Source organism: Ceratotherium simum, chromosome 16, assembly GCF_057802395.1.
Source record: "Ceratotherium simum simum isolate JZ-2026a chromosome 16, ASM5780239v1, whole genome shotgun sequence".
Classification (NCBI taxonomy): Eukaryota; Metazoa; Chordata; class Mammalia; order Perissodactyla; family Rhinocerotidae; genus Ceratotherium; species Ceratotherium simum.
The window spans coordinates 29,065,870-29,084,345 of record NC_141915.1 but is presented as its reverse complement, the minus strand read 5'-3'; the positions used below and the strand labels follow the sequence as shown (position 1 = coordinate 29,084,345).

Here is an 18,476-nt window from a genome sequence, read left to right as displayed (position 1 = left end):
GCTTTTTCCAAATGGAAAAAGCAAATGGTGTCTCTGAAATCCAGAACAAGACTACTGGAGAATCCATCCTACAAGAGACTCTTGATCCCTGCTAGACTCCTATTAGACTCTTTAAAAAGAGCAAATCCTGTCTCAGGCAGTGGTTAATAACCCACATATTCCACATCCACATAATAAATATCATCAGTCTTCTCATTCCTCTACTTCCTTCTTCACTGTACATTAGAATTGGAGTTTCCAAGTTTAACTGTTCTTCAATGGTCTCTCCAAGATCAAGGAAGAAACACTCTATTTCCCAAGTCTTTTTATCCTGCAGAAGGACTCTTCTGGTCTTCTCTCCTGCGCCAAAATAAATTAGCCAACATCCATACCAATCCTCCTCCCCCTTTTTATCCCCAAAGCCCCAGTAGATAGCCGCACGTCATAGTTGCACATCCTTCTAGCCGCTGTATGTGGGACTCAGCCTCAGCGTGGCTGGAGAAGCGGTGCGTTGGTGCGCGCCCGGATCCGAACCCGGGCTGCCAGCAGCGGAGCGCGTGCACTCAACCGCTAAGCCACGGGGCCAGCCAGAGTTTTGTATCTTTAAAACAGGAAGAAATAATGCTTTTAAAAAAAATCTTATTAAAGATGAACAAGCAATAACTGAGAACATAGAGGTGTCTACGACAGAGAAAAAGATATAGGGGCGGAGGGGGGAGGGGATTCTATGACGTGAGCTGCAACTATTCCTGAAGTCTGACCTTTTGTCAGTCCACCAGTTTGATACATATAGACTTTCTCCCTCTAAAGAAGGAAGTATTGGGGCTGGCCTGGCGGCCCAAGCGGTTAAGTGCACGCGCTCCGCTTCGGCGGCCCGGGGTTCGCTGGTTCCTGAACCTGGGTGCACACCGACGCACTGCTTGTCGAGTCATGCTGTGGTGGCGTCCCATATAAAGCAGAGGAAGATGGGCACAGATGTTAGCCCAGGGCCAGTCTTCCTCAGAAAAAAGAGGAGGATTGGCATCGGATGTTATCTCAGGGCTGATCTTCCTCACAAAAAAAAAAAAAAGAAGAAGGAAGTATTATGTTATAAATATACACACATACATAAACTTACATACATGTAGATATTATCTATAAACAAAATATCTATATTTTGTTTTGTGAAATAAAAGTTAAGATATCTTGAAATCTGGTTGGGAACCACTCATGTAAGGGAAAAAGGTGATGTCTATGAACTAGACTATTGTTACCATCAAACTCAAATTCAAAATTCCATTTTCAGATCTGTGACTAGCAGTGCTTTCTTAAATAGCACAGAGCCCTTAAAGGATCCATAGTCTCCACAAGGCTAATTTCAATATTCACAAGAACTTCATTGTTACTGGACTAGTTATCAAAATATTTGTCTAAGACAGTCCGCCTTAGGGCAAAAAAGGTAATTGTCCTCCACTCTTGTGGCTCAAGCAGGTTAAGAAAAACATTAGTGCTATAATCCTCACAGAAGCCCTTCAGACCTTAATAACTTTGGAGGAGAGCCACAACATTTCTTTGTAGAAAAATATAAGGAACTATATGTGATTTTTAAATACTAACAAAGCACAGAAAAAGTGGAGAAGCTTATGTTCATTTTACAAACGTTGCAAAACTGTTGCCAAAACCAAAGTAGACATAATAATCTCACAGATTAATCTCATTTATGAACAAAAAAATGCAAAACTCTTAGCTACATCTATAAAATCTTTATGAATTGAATCTAGTAAGATATTAGAACATACACAATAACTAAATAGGTTTTATACCAGGAATATAGGACCTAAGTACATAAACATATATGATAAAGGTAGCACTTCCTATAGATGGGGAAAAAAATGGATTACCCCATAAAGAGTGCTTAGGAAATTGGCTCATCACTGGAAAGAAGGAAAAAATTGCTTCCTTCCTCCTATTTTACATTAAAAAAAATCAGATTAAAATAGCCAAATTAAATCGTAAGCCAAACGTAGAAAAAATACAGATGATTATGTTTATAATTTTGAAAAAAGGAAAGATTTTCTTTTTTTTTTATTAATCCCCCCCCACCCCCGAAAGCCCCAGTAGATAGTTGTATGTCATAGTTGCACAGCCTTCTAGTTGCTGTATGTGGGACGCAGCCCCAGCACGGCCGGAGAAGCGGTGCGATCCGAACCCGAGCTGCCAGCAGCGGAGCGCGCTCACCTAACCGCTAAGCCATGGGGCCGGCCCAGGAAGGATTTTCTAAGTATATTACCAAAGTCAGAATTAAATACAAACTTGACTGGATTTGCATACACAAAACCTCAATAAAGTAGAAAACTTTATTAAGTTAAATACACATGACAAAGTAGGAAGATATTTACAATATAGAGTTAGGCAAATATCCTGTATGATAGAATATGCATATGAGAGAGGGTAGGCAGCATATGGATTAAGAGCATGGGTTTTGGGGCCGGCCTGGTGGCGTAGCTGCTAAGTGCCCAGGCTCCACTGCTGGCGGCCCGGTTCAGATGCCGGGCACGCACTGACGCACCACTTGTCAGGCCATGCTGTGGCAGCGTCCCATATAAAGCGGAGGAATACGGGCATGGATGTTAGCCCAGGGCCAGTCTTCCTCAGCAAAAAAAGAGGAGGATTGGCATGGATGTTAGCTCAGGGCTGATCTTCCTCAAAAAAAAAAAAAAAAAAAAAAAAAAAAAGTGGGAAAGGATGTACACATGTTCATAGCAGCATTTCTTACAATAGCCAAGAAGTGGAAGCAACCCAAGCGCTCACCCACAGATAAATGGATAAACAAAATGTGGTATATACATAAAACGGAATATTATTCAGCCTTAAAAAAGAAGGAAGTTCTGACATGCTGCAACATGGATGAACCTTGAGGACACTACAGTAAGTGAAATAAAACAGTCACAAAAAAACAAATACTATATGACTCCACTTATAAAAGGTATCAAGAGTAGTCAGACTCATAGAAACAGAAAGCAGAATGGCTGGGGGAAGGAGAAATGGGGAATTGTTGTTTAATGAGTACAGAGTTTCAGGTTTGCAAGATAAAAAAGTTCTGGAGATCAGTTGCACAGCATTGTGAATATAATTAACACTACTACTGTACACTTAAAAATGGTTAAGATGGGGGCCGGCTCCGTGGCTTAGCGGTTAAGTGCGCGCGCTCTGATGCTGGCGGCCCGGGTTCGGATCCCGGGAGCGCCCCGAGGCACCACTTCTCCGTCCAACGTGAGGCCGAGTCCCACGTACAGCAACTAGAAGGATGTGAACCTATGACATACAACTATCTACTGGGGCTTTGGGGGGAAAAAACTGAATAAATAAAATCTTTAAAAAAAAAAAAAAAAAATGGTTAAGATGGTAAATTTTATGTTACATGTATTTTACCACTATTAACAATTAAAAGTGGGCAAAAGATATAAATGAGATAGTTATAATGATAAAATATATTTGGCAAATAAAATTATATGAAAAGATTTTTAACCTCTCTTAGTAATAGAAGATAATAACCATTTAAAGTCAATTATACCCCAATAAAAAAGAAAAAAAAAAAAAACACAAAGACTGCTAAGGGCCAGTGCTTTGGTGGAGGTGGGAAAACCAGCCCTCATGTGCTATTCATAGGAGTCTAAGTGGTGCAAACATTTGGCGATATGATTTAAAACGAAAATGTGCATACTCTTTGATCCAGGAATTCTACTTCCAGAAATGTATCCTTAGCAAAAGCGAGTGAGAGTGAGAGTAAGCACACTACTTCATCACAGCTAAAAAAGGAAATAATTCAGCTGTCCAAATGGGCCTCAGGACAGAATAGTACACAAGCATTAAACTTAATTTTCAAATAATTTTCAATCACATGGGAGAAAGCTTTGACAAAATATTAAGTGAAAAACAAAAGACATAAAAATTTCTGTACAATTTGATCACAAGTATGTAAAATAAATACATTATATGAACTAGAAGAAAGATTAAAATAAACCAAAATTTTAATATTATTATCTCTGAGTTGAAGAAAAAGTTTATGAATGTTTTATTTTCTTTATATTTTCTGTATTTGTTTTCTATAAATAGATACATCCTACAAGTATATATTTTCTACCATATTTAAGAGTACAAAACAGAAAAATATAGGGAAAGAGGAGCAGGTCAATCATCTAATCATCTGTTCTTTTAACAAATATCTACTGAGCACCTACTATAGCCATACACTGGGCTAGGGGCTCTAGGAGAACAATAGTGAGTAAAATTCACATGGTCCCCGCTCTACTGAAGCTTTATGTTTAGTTGGGGAGACATATGGTAAAAAATGATCGCACAAAGGCCCCTGGTGCTATGAGAGCCTTAAAGGGGAGATCTGACCTAGTTTGAGGGGGTTTGTTGGAGGCAGAGGTTCAGGGTCAGAGAACAGGTCAATGAAGGATAAACAGTAGTTAACTGCATGAAGCAGGGAGACGTAAAATGACAGGCACGTGCAAAGGCTCTGTTGTGGGATAAAGTCTGGCACACACAAGGAATTAAGGGCCAGAGTGGCTGGAGCGTAGAGAGTAAAAGGCAGAGAGGTAAATGAGAGTCAGAACACGTAAGGCTTTCTGTAAATCTTATTAAGAAATCTGGTCTTTTTTATTTTTATTTATTTATATTTTTATTTTATTTTATTTTGTTGTGAGGAAGATCAGCCCTGAGCTAACATCCGTGCTAATCCTCCTCTTTTTGCTGAGGAAGACCAGCTCTGAGCTAACATCTATTGCCAATCCTCCTCCTTCCCCCGCCCCCCAAGCCCCAGTAGATAGTTGCATGTCACAGTTGCACATCCTTCTAGTTGCTGTATGTGGGACACGGCCTCAGCATGGCCGGAGAAGCGGTGCGTCGGTGCGCGCCTGGGGTCCGAACCCGGGCCGCCAGTAGCGGAGCACGCGCACTTAACCGCTAAGCCACGGGGGCGGCCCCTATTTTTATTTTTTTTGTGTGAGGAAGATCAGCCCTGAGCTAACATCCATGCCAATCCTCCCCTTTTTGCTGAGGAAGACCGGCCCTGAGCTAACATCTACTGCCAATCTTTTTTTTTTTCCCTTTTTCTCCCCAAAGCCCCAGTAGATAGTTGTAAGTCGTAGTTGCACATCCTGCTAGTTGCTGTATGTGGGATGCGGCCTCAGCATAGCCAGACAAGCGGTGCGTCGGTGTGCGCCGGGATCTGACCCCGGGCCACCAGTAGCGGAGCGCGCGCACTTAACTGCTAAGCCACCGGTCAGACCAAGAAATCTGGTCTTTATCCTAAAAGCAAAATAGGGAGTGAAACAACTGAAAGGACTGTAGAAAGGACACTGGCTGCAGCATGGGAGAACAGACTAGAAGCGGAGGTGACAAGACGCAGAGAGACCACCTAAAAGGCTCTTGCAGTACCTACAAGAGAAATGGTGGGAGCTTGGTCTAGAGAGGGAGACATGAACATAACCTAGATATTTTAGAAAGAAAACTGATAGGATCTGTGGATACATTGAATACGTGGAGTGAAAGGGAAGGAGGTGTTGAGGATGATTCCTAGATTTCTGGTTTGTGTAGACAGAAGGATAGATATTCAGTTCATGGAGGTAGAGAATGCAGGAAGAGGACAAGGTCTGCGGAGTAGGATGAAGATAGTGAGTTAGGTTTAAGATAGGCTGGGTTGGAGACTTTACACTGTCCAGTAGGCAATTAGATATTTGCATATGCAAGTCAGAGAACAGGTCAGGGCTAGAAACAGAAATTTAAGAATCATTGGCATATAAATAGTCACTGAACTGTTAATGTGAATACGATAGCAGCAAGGCTGAGAGAACGAGAGAGGAGAGGAGAGGATAGAACCAAGTAGTCAGTGAAAACTCTGCTACAGGGCCTTAAAATAACTCTAACATTTCATGCCCAGGTAATGGAGCATGAGCTTCCAACGGAGACAGAAAAGCCAGATGGGCGGGAAGGAAATCTGGAGTGTGGCATCACAGAAGTCAAGTGAGAAGAACGTTTCAAGAAAGAGTTTGTGGACAACAAATATATATTGAGCTCCTACTATGTATAAGGCCTTGTGTAATTGATACTGCTACTCTAAACATATATGTCTGAGGCCTCAAGCTTTATCACAATCACCTCTAAAGCTAAGCCTTGATTTGGAGTTTCTTCTCCATCCGAACAGCACTCATTTCTCTCTCCTATTTCCTAATCCACTTGAACATGCAAGGTCACCATTTTTAAAAGTTCTATGTTCTTAGGCTAAAAGAAAATAAACTTCCCAGCTATAACAGAAATATTCATATTATTCCTCTCACATCTCTAGAAAATAGCCCAGTCAGTGTGAAAATGTCTCCTTATTTGAATACTTAGATTAATTATAGATATTGACAACAATAGCTCTTTCCTACCCTTAGTATTATATCTAGATAGCAACAGAAGTCAGGAATGCAACACAAGTCAGAAATACCCATGGGCCGGCCCCGTGGCTTAGCGGTTAGGTGCACGCGCTCCGCTGCTGGCGGCCCGGGGTTTGGATCCCCGGTGCCCACCGCTTCTCCGGCCATGCTGGGGCCGCGTCCCACATGCAGCAACTGGAAGGATGTGCAGCTATGACGTACAACTATCTACTGGGGCTTTGGGGGGAAAAATAAATAAATAAAATCTTTAAAAAAAAAAAATACCCAGTAACGATCCTGATTACGGGCTCCATGAGGGCAGACTGTCTCGTTTGCCCTGTCTTCCTGCATATTACTAGCACTTAATAAATATTTAATTTTGCTTAAGTTATCCAATCTTCAGTGTGCTAGTCTTAAATAGGGATCCCAGTAAACTGTTCACAGGATTATTATAATGATCAAGTCACATAAAATATGTAAAAGCATACATTTCTTTGGCAATTTACAATTGCAGGCATTACAGCGTTAGCACTCTGCTAAGTGTTCAATAAGGCTTTTCAAATGCAAACACGTTAGAATATTTTAAAATGGACAAACTAAGATTTATTATATATCATTTCTGTGCTAAATATTTTATATCTGTTAATTTAATATTTATAACAACCCCATGAAATATTATCTTCTAGTTGCAGGTGAGAAAACTGAGTAACTTGCTGAAAGTCTCACAGTTGGTAATTTCCAGAGATGTGATATAAGCCCAATTTTTGTATGACTTCAAAGCTCATGCTTGTTTGCCCATAGTAGTGCCTCTCAAACTTTTTCCTCAAGTAACCCCAAATCGCAAAGGAAAATAAAAACATTCTCAAGAAGCTTTGGGAGGCTACTGAAGTATCCCGTTTAAACTAGATCTTTCTTTAAAGTCTTACTTTTATCTTAAAATCTATTTTTATGTTTGCATTTTACTCTACAATTTATTAACGTTTAAAAGAAAATGTTTTAAATGGGTTACCAGTTAAATCATTCAATTCTTCCCTCTCTAAAGAAAATATGTGAGAAAACCTGCCACTATAGGAACGTGCACCTTACATAAAAGTGTCATAGCTTTGTTTGGTATGGGATTTGGTACCTGGCCTCATAAATCTGGATCCGAGGATCCCACTTTGAATATAGAGCAAACTATACTAAAGAGATCTTAAGAATGATGACGGAAACAGTAATTATAAGCAACTCAAGGGTCAGAATGAGATACTAACACATAATTGTATAGCTACAGAGTCAACTAGTTTCTTAACTCTCCACTGCCAATGAAAGAAAATTCTAAACACGACCGATTCCACTCAGTTTGACCAAACTAACTGAAGAGCTATCCCTGAATATGTCAACACCATCTCTTCACCCAAGACTCTGGCTGCTTTATAAGGAAAACCATGAATTCTCTACACGGACAACATTTATGTAATGCCCAGATGTGGATCATACTTGCAGTTAAGCAATGTACTGAGTGGCAAACAAAACCACATTTTGACCAGTCCTGCCAGACTTTCCCTGCCCTACCAAATGGAGGACAAATATTTCTCGAATTCCCCAACCCCCACCCCAAGAGGAGCTCACAATTTGGAGGTAGCTCGCGGTGGAAAAAAGGGTATCAAGTTTTAATTTTGACTTCAAGAAAACTGTGCTCTGAGCTTCTATGTCCTTATTTTCCTCGCAGCATGGTTGTGAGCATTTGAAATGTGTGGTATTTGCTAGCGTGCTTAACATGTTTCCTTCCTTAGACCTTACATACTTAAAGGGTTCTGATTTGCAATATTTAGAGAGTGTCTTTAAGCTACAAAGAAAAGTCAAAGCTAAGAACCGTCGCAAAAGGTAGGCAATGAGTTACTCCCCTAATTAAATCATACTCACCTAGGCAAAGAAACACTGCGTAACCACCTTCGAAACTGCCTCTCAATTCCCTCCAAGTTCGCGGTCCCTTCCCAAGTCTGTACCAGAGCAGGAGCTCTTGAGCAGCCCAACTACTCCCTCTCAGGGCCCCGGGAGCCCATGCCCAGCCCAACATGTGGACATTACTTGCTTACTTTTCCAGCTATTGCTTCTAGCCGTGAAGAACTAACGGTCTCAGAAACCACCACGCTCCAGACTGGACTCGCGGGCTGGCGTGGGGGGGTGCAGGGATTCTGCGCCGAGCTCTCCTCGCGCGGTGGGGGGCTGACCCACAATCCCTCGCGAGGGCGAGGGCCAGGGCGTGAAAGGCGAGGGGGAAAGCCAAGGGGGACAGTGGGCGAGAAGAGTCAAGAGACTGAAACCCTATAATGAGAACACAGATTAATCCTTATATGACCGTTCCATACCCTAAACCGGCAACTGGCCAGTGTGTGTGCACGCGTTACTCCCACTCGCGGCGGGGGCGGGTATCATTCCTATTAACAACCCTCAAGTTTCCAACCAACGGGCCAGGGCAGAGGTGAAGAAATGTGGTGTATAGGGCCTGCTAGGCCTGGCTATCCAGCCTGCGGTCTCCATCTATCTTTTACTGTCAGGATGTACGTTTGATGGATAAACCCTAAAAGGGATTTGGAAGAATCACGATGGAAACAATGTAGAAGTGTGAAAATCTAACACACCGCCACAGAGCCACAAAGCCTCAAGCCGCGTGCAGCCAGGCCGCGCCCCCGCCCTTGTCGCTTTACGTCTGACGTCACACGGCGCGGCCGAGCGCGAGCGAGCGGGATTTGGTCGATCCGGGTTTAGTAGCTCTGGGTCAGCGCGGCTGCGCGCGTAGGCGTCCGGGTTTGAAATGCAGCGGGGTTTAGTGAGTTTCCCCTTGTCGCCAGCGGTGCGGGTGAAGCTGGTGTCTGCAGGTTTTCAGACTGCTGAGGAACTCCTAGAGGTGAAACCTTCCGAGCTCAGCAAAGGTAACGACTCCCGACGGCAGGCTGAGGCACGCTGGCCGCCGTCTGTGCCGCCTCCCTCTCCGTTCTCCCGCCTTGAGGCCTCAGCCCAGTCTCCCCCAGCTTCTGCTGCCGCCACCGCTGTGTTTACACCGTGAAACGGCTCCTTGACTCCGCTTAAACGTGGTTTGCGTGGTTAGAACTGTGGTCTTGAAAACGTTTACTAATTGCTGTCTCTGCCGGTGCCTGCTGAATGCTCTGAGGGTTATCTCATTCATATTCAAAAGAATCTTACGTGGATTATGTCCAATATGTAGATGAAGGAACTGATGCTTGGGGAGGTTAAGTAACTTTTCATGATGCCTGGGCTAGGTAGTTATGGAGCCAGGATTGGAACCTAGACAGGCTGTCTGATTTTTGCTGTTTCAAAATCAAAGGGGCAAGGATTAAATTTGAGAAATGCGGGATTCGAGATAGGACTAGAGATACTAAGAGTGAGAAAGGGAATAGAATCCCCAGAACCTGAAGAAAGCGGTAGAAAGAAGACATCGCTTTTCTTATGTGATTCACTGAAAAAAACCAAAACTTCACATTCCAGAGCACTGTAGATTATATGTTGATGGGAACCACTGTATCCTGAGGTGTGCAAAAATGAAGCCGTCTGCCGTCAGTCTCACTGTGCACATTACATTCCAGTTTGCCCGAACTGTGCTATTAAGATAGAACAGAATTTTAAGTCATTGCTCTTAACAATGGAAAATAAGGAGTTTCCAACTTGCCGCTCAAGAGTAAATGTAGACTCAGTGTTAACTGTTTGTTTTAAATCTTTCACTGCAGACTATGCCATATTGTTGGATAGGAATGAAATTGTGTCATTGAGGAAGCATAAGTGTATTGTTTAAAATGTGCATCTGGGCCGGCCCCGTGGCTTAGCAGTTAAGTGCGCGTACTCCGCTACTGGCGGCCCGGGTTCAGATCCCGGTGCGCACCGACGCACCGCTTCTCCGGCCATGCTGAGGCCAAGTCCCACATACAGCAACTAGAAGGATGTGCAACTATGACATACAACTATCTACTGGGGCTTTGGGGGGGTGGGAAGGAGGAGGATTGGCAATAGATGTTAGCTCAGAGCTGGTTTTCCTCAGCAAAAAGAGGAGGATTAGCATGGATGTTAGCTCAGGGCTGATCTTCCTCACACACAATAAATAAATAAATAAATAAAAATAAGAAAATAAAAAATTAAGGAGGACAACTTACTAGCATGTTAGATTGGGTTTTTTTTGTTTTTTGTTTTGTTTTTTGTTTTTTTGTGAGGAAGATCAGCCCTGAGCTAACATCCATGCTAATCCTCCTCTTTTTTTGCTGAGGAAGACTGGCTCTGAGCTAACATCTATTGCCAATCCTCCTCCTTTTTTTTTCCCCCCAAAGCCCCAGTACATAGTTGTATGTCATAGTTGCACATCCTTCTAGTTGCTGTATGTGGGACTGGGCCTCAGCATGGCCGGAGAAGCGGTGCGTCGGTGCGCACCCGGGATCCGAACCCGGGCCGCCAGTAGCAGAGCTTGTGCACTTAACCGTTAAGCCGGGGGGCCGGCCCCATAGATTGTTTTAAATCTCTAAAGTCAGGGTGTTTTTTTCTTATTTTACTTTCAGAAGTTGGGATAACTAAAGAGGAAGCCTTAGAAACTCTGCAAATTATAAGAAGAGAATGTCTCACAAATAAACCAAGATATATTGGTACAGCTGAGTCAGGCAAGAAGTGCACAGCACTGGAACTACTTGAGCAGGAGCACACCCAGAACTTCATAATTACCTTCTGTTCGGCACTGGATGATATTCTTGGGGGTGGAGTACCCTTGACCAAAACAACAGAAATTTGTGGTGCACCAGGTGTTGGAAAAACACAATTATGGTAAAGTAAAATGTTCCCCTCTTAAGGATGGGCTTAACGTTTATGTAAGTAATAAGAGTATTGTGCTATGGATCTGGTCAGGAAACCAAAAAAGGCACATGTGTGTGTGCGTGCATGCATCAAACAAAAATCAACTTACCATTGGTGTTACTTAAGCAATCTAAATTGATACAATTATTTTGATATCAAAAAAATGTTTCTTTTTGGGGCCAGCCTCGTGGCACAAGAGGTTCGCCAGTTCGGATCCCGGGCCAGTTCGGGTCCCGGGCACGCACTGTCGCACCGCTTGTTAAGCCATGCTGTGGCAGAGTCCCATATAAAGTAGAGGAAGATGGGCGAGCATTGGCATTGGATGTTAGCTAAGGGCTGGTCCTTGTCACAAAAAAAAAATTAATTAATTAATTAAAAATGTTTCTTTTGTAACATACTAATGTAGTCATTGGGGTAAACAGGCAGTCTTTTACTTTATTATATAATTAATTTGTGAGAATATATTTAAAATTCAAATATTTGAAAGTAGCTTTACTTATAATAATAAAGTGTTCCATTCCCAGAGGCCTAAAAACCACTAAATAGTCCTTAATCATGGTTTTATAGGCATACCTTCTCCTTAATCCAAGCATTAATTGATTCACATATATTTGGAGCCATGGAGAGTCAGCCACCTGTGTTGCCTTGGGGAGTATATTTGCATTTATAAAACATTTAGTGGTACCTAATGGGTGGTGATCTGGGGTCTGAAAAGCACTGCCTTAGATGAGCATGATAATCATTTGGTCATTTGACTTTCTCTTGACAGTATGCAGTTGGCAGTAGATGTGCAGATACCAGAATGTTTTGGAGGAGTGGAAGGTGAAGCAGTTTTTATTGATACAGAAGGAAGTTTTATGGTTGATAGAGTGGTAGACATTGCTACTGCCTGCATTCAGCACCTTCAGCTTATAGCAGGAACACATTTGGGAGAGGGTAAGTTAGCAAGTGACCCTCTTTTTTCTGTATGATAAAAGTAATTTGCATTTGTACCCATGTCAAGCCTCAGCAAGAGACCATTTGGAATGTGAAGCTTGATGACTTGACAGTGTACTAGTGTTAAACTCATATTTCCTTTACAAAATGAGAAATGCCACAACCTGGACTGGCCTTCCCCTTTTATGGCCTTCACTTCTTACTGCAGGAGCTCTGTGGCAAAACCTACATATGTATTTCAGTGCATGACTTCAAATCATCATGCTCTGACCTGCCAGGTATAAACTGTTGTTGCTGGACGCCTGAATAAAAGTAAGTGTTGTCTTAGTGCGTTCAATGTATTCAGTGTATATTGACTTCCATACAAGTTTTTCCAAAAATCTAAGGTAGCTTTGAAAAAGCATGTCAGGAAATGTTTGGAACATTAAGCTGATTGAACTTATGGGGCTCTGAGTAGTATGTAATTGACTTCATGTCTGTGTTAATTGTATTGTTAAAGTGTTTGGGAAGTTTTTTTGCATTTGTTATGTGGACATAAAATTATTTAAAAAAACTTTTTTAAGGTAATTTTAATTCAACCTTTCAATTACTTATAAAATTAAATGGTTTCTGGTTTGACTGTTTGCTTTGTTTTATTTTACTTTATTTTTTGATATGCAGTCCTTATTCTTTTCTCTAGAAGTTTTAAAAACCATAATGCTCTTCATAAGATGCTTGTACAGTCATGTGTTGCTCAGTGGGGATACGTTTTGAGAAATGCATCGTTAGGCAATTTTGTCATTGTTCGAACATCATAGAGTGTGTGTACTTACAAAACCTAGATGGTATAGCCGACTGCACACCTAGGCTGTATGGTACTAATCTTCTTCGATCACTGTTGTATGTGTGATCCATCATTGACTGAAACGTCATTATGCAGCGCATGACTGTATTCCCTTTGAATGAGTGTAATCAGCTGGATATTTGTATTTTCACAGGAGTACTAGGTATCCTTTTTAACTAATGACCAGTATATCTACTGAAAGTCCTTAAAGCTACTCATGTCACAATGTGTATTTATTATAGTGTCTTAAATTTTATTTATTTATTTATTTTTTCCCCCAAAGCCCCAGTAGATAGTTGTATGTCATAGCTGCACATCCTTCTAGTTGCTGTATGTGGGACTCGGCCTCAGCATGGCCGGAGAAGCGCTGCGTCGGTGCGAGCCTGGGATCCGAACCCGGGCCGCCAGCAGCGGAGCGCACGCACTTAACTGCTAAGCCACGGGGCTGGCCCTATAGTGTCTTAAAATCTTATTGTAAATATTGTAGGTATAGTACTAGAATAGAGAGTTTTTAATGATTTGTGTGTGATTAAGCTGTTATTTTTTGGTTAAAAATGAACTTTTTATAATTTTATTTATGTATTTATTTTTTTTCCCCAAAGCCCCAGTAGATAGTTGTATGTCATAGCTGCACATCCTTCTAGTTGCTGTATGTGAAACGTGGCCTCAGCATGGCCGGAGAAGCGGTGCGTTGGTGCATGCCCAGATCCGAACCTGGGCCGCCAGCATTGGAGTGCGAGCACTTAACCGCTAAGCCACGGTGCTGGCCCCTGAACTTTTTAAATGTATATTTGCAATAGGCAATGTTTTCTGAAATTTAATTTCTTGGGGTTTTTTTCCAATGTTAAAACTTAAAGTACATTTTATTTTTTTTTTTTTTTTTTTTTTTTTTTTTTTTTAAAGATTTTATTTATTCAGCTTTTTCCCCCCAAAGCCCCAGTAGATAGTTGTATGTCATAGGTTCACATCCTTCTAGTTGCTGTACGCGGGACTCGGCCTCGCGTTGGACGGAGAAGTGGTGCCTCCGGGCGCTCCCGGGATCCGAACCCGGGCCGCCAGCATCAGAGCGCGCGCACTTAACCGCCAAGCCACAGAGCCGGCCCTAAAGTACATTTTAAAATGCAGTAATTTTTAACTGGTTTCTCTTTAAAATATGTACAAAACCAAACTGGTTATTTTTTTTTTTATTATTTTTTTCTTTTTGTGAGGAAGATCAGCCCTGAGCTAACATCCATGCTAATCCTCTTTTTGCTGAGGAAGACCAGCTCTGAGCTAACATCTGTTGCCAATCCTCCTCCTTTTTTTCCCCCAAAGCCCCAGTAGATAGTTGTATGTCATAGTTGCACATCCTTCTAGTTGCTGTACGTGGGACACGGCCTCAGCATGGCCAGAGAAGCAGTGCATAGGTACGCGCCCGGGATCTGAACCCGGGCCGCCAGTATCGGAGTGCGAGCACTTAACCGCTGCTAAGCCACGGGGCCAGCCCCCAAACTGGTTATTTTTTTAAGTCCAATCTAAGGAGGGAATTTTATTTTTTATCATTGTTTCTACTTAAATATCAAACTATACTGCAGCATTTAAGGGGGAAAAATGCTTCTTTTGAACATTATTCCTTCTAACTCTTACTTTGTAGTCCTATGGAAAAAACAAAGAGAAATTCCATTATGTTACTTCTATTCAATGGAAGTCAATAACTAGAAATATGAAAAGGCAGGCATTAAAACTCTAGTCATATATGTGTATAAACAATTTCTGGATAGCCTACTATGTAAGGAAGCAATGGAAAAGGTAAAAATAATAGGCCAGGAATTATGAAATGATAGTTTATAATAATTTTGCTACAGTTTTATTTTTTTTTTATTTATTTTTTTTAAAGATTTTATTTATTCATTTTTTTCCCCCCAAAGCCCCAGTAGATAGTTGTATGCCATAGGTTCGCCTCCTTCTAGTTGCTGTACGTGGGACTCGGCCCCGGGTTGGACGGAGAAGTGGTGCCTTGGGGCATGCCCGGGATCCGAACCCGGGCCGCCAGCATCAGAGCGCGCGCACTTAACTGCCAAGCCACGGAGCCGGCCCTACAGTTTTATTTAAAGTGAATAGTTTTGTTATTCAGAGTGAAGCATATTCTTGTTCAAAGGTATTGTTTTCCTACATTCACCAATATACCAAAACAGGTAAAACTAATTATTTTAAGATTGTTTTGTTGTTTATTTCAGAGCACCCAAAAGCTTTGGAGGATTTCACTCTTGAAAATATTCTTTCCCATATTTATTATTTTCGTTGTCGTGACTACACAGAGCTACTGGCACAAGTTTATCTCCTTCCAGACTTCCTTTCAGAACACTCAAAGGTATGGCTCAAACTACTGAAATATAGCTATTCAAGTGTCTTTGGAGCTGTTTGATTAGTATGAAAAATAAGTAAATAGTACAGTGGCATAAGCCAATGCTGAAAATCTTTTCCTTGTCCTACAATTTATTTATATTTACATTTATTTAGCATATATATATTTAAATAAAATGCCCAAAGTAAGAAATTGAAATAATGTAGAAAAAGGTTCCACCTCTAGTAATGGTGGAATAGCTCCTATCAAACTGTATATAAAAGTATAAAATGGGCCGGCCCAGTGGCTTAGCGGTTAAGTGCGAGCGCTCCGCTGCTGGCGGCCCGGGTTCTGATCCCAGGTGCGCACCGATGCACCGCTTCTCCGGCCATGCTGAGGCCGCATCCCACATGCAGCAACTAGAAGGATGTGCAGCTATGACATACAACTATCTACTGGGGCTTTGGGGGAAAAAAGGAGGAGGATTGACAGTAGATGTTAGCTCAGAGCTGGTCTTCCTCAACAAAAAGAGGAGGATTAGCATGGATGTTAGCTCAGGGCTGATCTTCCTCACAAACAAACAAACAAAAAAGTATAAAATGAAAAACGAAACTTCCCTCTGCTACTGCTTCCTAGTACCTCTCTCCAAAGTTGATCACTATTAATACTTTCTTGTGTATCTTCTCAAAAAAATTTTTTAGACATATTTCAATATGTATCTCCCCATTTTTAACATTTGTTAATGCGATTATAATGCTACATTGTTCTACACCTTCCATTTTGGATTAGTGGTTTGTATATCTTTCTGTATCAACACATATGGATAGACCTCCTTCTTTTTTCAGCTGCATATTATTTCATTTTAAGAAGGTACTTTTCAGCTGTTGGGAGGAATGTAAAATGGGATAGTTGCTGTAGAAAACAGTATAATGGTTCCTCAAAAAACTGAAAATGGAATTACTATATCATCCAGCAATTCTTTGTCTGAGTATATAACCAAAAGAATTGAAAATAGGGTCTTGAAGAGATATTTGTACACCTATGTTCATAGCAGCATTATTCACAATAGGAAAAACATGGAAGCAACCCAAGAGTCCATTGATGGATGAATAGATAAGTAAAATGTGGTATATACATACAATGGAGTATTATTCACCCTTAAAAAGGAAAGAAATTCTGACATATGCTACAATGTGGATAAATCTTAAGGACATTTTGCTAAGTGAAATGAGCCAGTCACAAAAAAAAGACATCCTGTATGATTCTACTTATATGAGGTATCAAGAGTAGTCAAACTTACAGAGATAGAAAGTAGAATGGTGGTTGCCAGGGCCTGAGGGGAAGAGGAGAATAGAGAGTTATTGTTTAATGAGTATGGAGTTTTAGTTTTACAGGATGAAAAGTGTTATAGAGATGGTAACACAAAATTATGAATGTATTTAATACCACGCAACTGTACACTTAAAAATGATTAAGATGGTAAATTTTATGTTATGTGTATTTTACCACAATAATAAAAATTGGGGGGAAAAGCATAGGTACCTTAATTTATTTAACCAGTCCTCTATTGTTGGACTTTTAGATGCTATTACTAACAATGGTTTGGAGATAATCATTATACATGTATCTTGGAGTACATTTGTATGTTTATGGGATAAATTCTAAGTATTAAAATTATAATATTAAAGAATATGTGCATCTTTAATTGTGATGAACAATACACATGACAAAGACACTCCTTGACCAAACTTTAGTCAGCCTTCTCTGAGCCTTCTTTTTGAATAGGTCTTGACCTTAACCCACATCCTGTCTTTGGCCTGACCAGCCTAGTTCATTATAGTCATGAGCTGCATAACGATGTTTCGGTCAACGACAAACTGCATATACGATGGTAGTCCCATAAGATTAGTACCATATAGCCTAGGTGTGTAGTAGGCTATACCATCTAGGTTTGTGTAAGTGTACTCTATGATGTTTGAATAATAACAAAATTGCCTAAGGATGCATTTCTCAGAACGTATCCCCATTAAGCAATGCATGACTGTATTGTGAATAATGCTGCTATGAACATGGGTGTACGATAGTAAAGAATCCTGCTAAGTTAGTTTAGAGAGAATATCCCACCCTTAATATCTGATCACCCTTGATATCTAAAGTTCCTCATTCCCCACCTTTGATGTATGTGACTTTGTCCTGCCTATAGCAAGAATCCTGTTAGGTCAGTTGAGCAAGAATCCTCCTACCCTTGATGTCTCCTCTTAGTAATTTTCCATTCACTGACACCCTCACCCTTGGCTATGAATCCCTACTTGTCCTTGTTGTATTTGGAGTTGAGCCCGATCTCTCTCCCCTATTGCAATCCCTATTGCGATATTCTTGAATAAAGTCTAACTGTTTAACACAAATTCCCCTACCAAAAGGTTGTACCAGTGGATCAAAAAACAAGATCCAACTATATTTTGTCTACAAGAAACCCACTTTATTTATTTATTTATTTATTTATTGTGAGGAAGATCAGCCCTGAGCTAACATCTGTGCTAATCCTCCTCTTTTTGCTGAGGAAGACCAGCTCTGAGCTAACATCTATTGCCAATCCTCCTCCTTTTTTTCCCCAAAGCCCCAGTAGATAGTTGTATGTCATAGTTGCACATCCTTCTAGTTGCTGTATGTGGGACGGGGCCTCAGCATGGCCGGAGAAGCGGTGCGTTGGTGTGCACCTGGGATCCGAACCTGGGCCGCCAGTAGCGGAGCACGCACATTTAACCACTAAGCCACGGGGCTGGCCCAAGAAACCCACTTTATTATTATTATTATTATTTTTTTTTTAATTTTCTGTTTATTGCAGTAACATTGGTTTATGACATTGTAAAAATTTCAGGTGTACATCATTGTACTTCTATTTCTGCATAGATTACATCATGTTCACCACCAAACTACTAATTACAACCCATCACCACACACATGTACCGAATTATCCCTTTCACCCTCCTCCCTCCCCCCTTCCCCTCTGGTAACCACCAATTCAATCTCTGTCCCTATGTGTTTGTTTATTGTTGTTATTATCTACTACTTAACAAAGGAAATCATACGGTATTTGACCTTCTCCCTCTGACTTATTTCACTTTGCATTATACCCTCAATGTCCATCCATGTTGTCACAAATGGCTGGATTTCATCA

General features: G+C 41.2%; 2 protein-coding genes across 13 annotated transcripts in view; one reads left to right on the top strand and one right to left on the bottom strand.

The window, feature by feature from the left end:
- Positions 1-8,539, bottom strand: part of TEX14 (testis expressed 14, intercellular bridge forming factor) — a 128,860-nt gene extending 120,321 nt beyond the window's left edge. For 6 of the 7 annotated variants that reach the window (XR_015554696.1, XR_015554697.1, XR_015554698.1 and 3 more), the window contains exon 1: positions 8,462-8,539. The gene's annotated coding sequence lies outside the window, so the exon portion shown is untranslated. Of the gene's footprint in view, positions 1-8,288 lie in introns of all 7 variants that reach the window. The other variant, XM_087440916.1, reaches the window with a different exon arrangement.
- Positions 8,540-9,130: 591 nt separating this feature from the next.
- The window catches only part of RAD51C (RAD51 paralog C), a 43,693-nt gene continuing 34,347 nt past the window's right edge, over positions 9,131-18,476 (top strand). For 3 of the 6 annotated variants that reach the window (XM_087440912.1, XM_004434784.3, XM_087440911.1), the window contains exons 1-4: positions 9,134-9,298; positions 10,928-11,186; positions 11,986-12,152; positions 15,192-15,325. In XM_087440912.1, coding sequence (XP_087297038.1) covers positions 9,181-9,298; positions 10,928-11,186; positions 11,986-12,152; positions 15,192-15,325 — 678 coding nt within the window. In that variant the 5' untranslated portion in view covers positions 9,134-9,180. Of the gene's footprint in view, positions 9,299-10,927; positions 11,187-11,985; positions 12,153-15,191; positions 15,326-18,476 lie in introns of all 6 variants that reach the window. The other 3 variants (XM_087440914.1, XM_087440913.1, XM_087440915.1) reach the window with 2 other exon arrangements.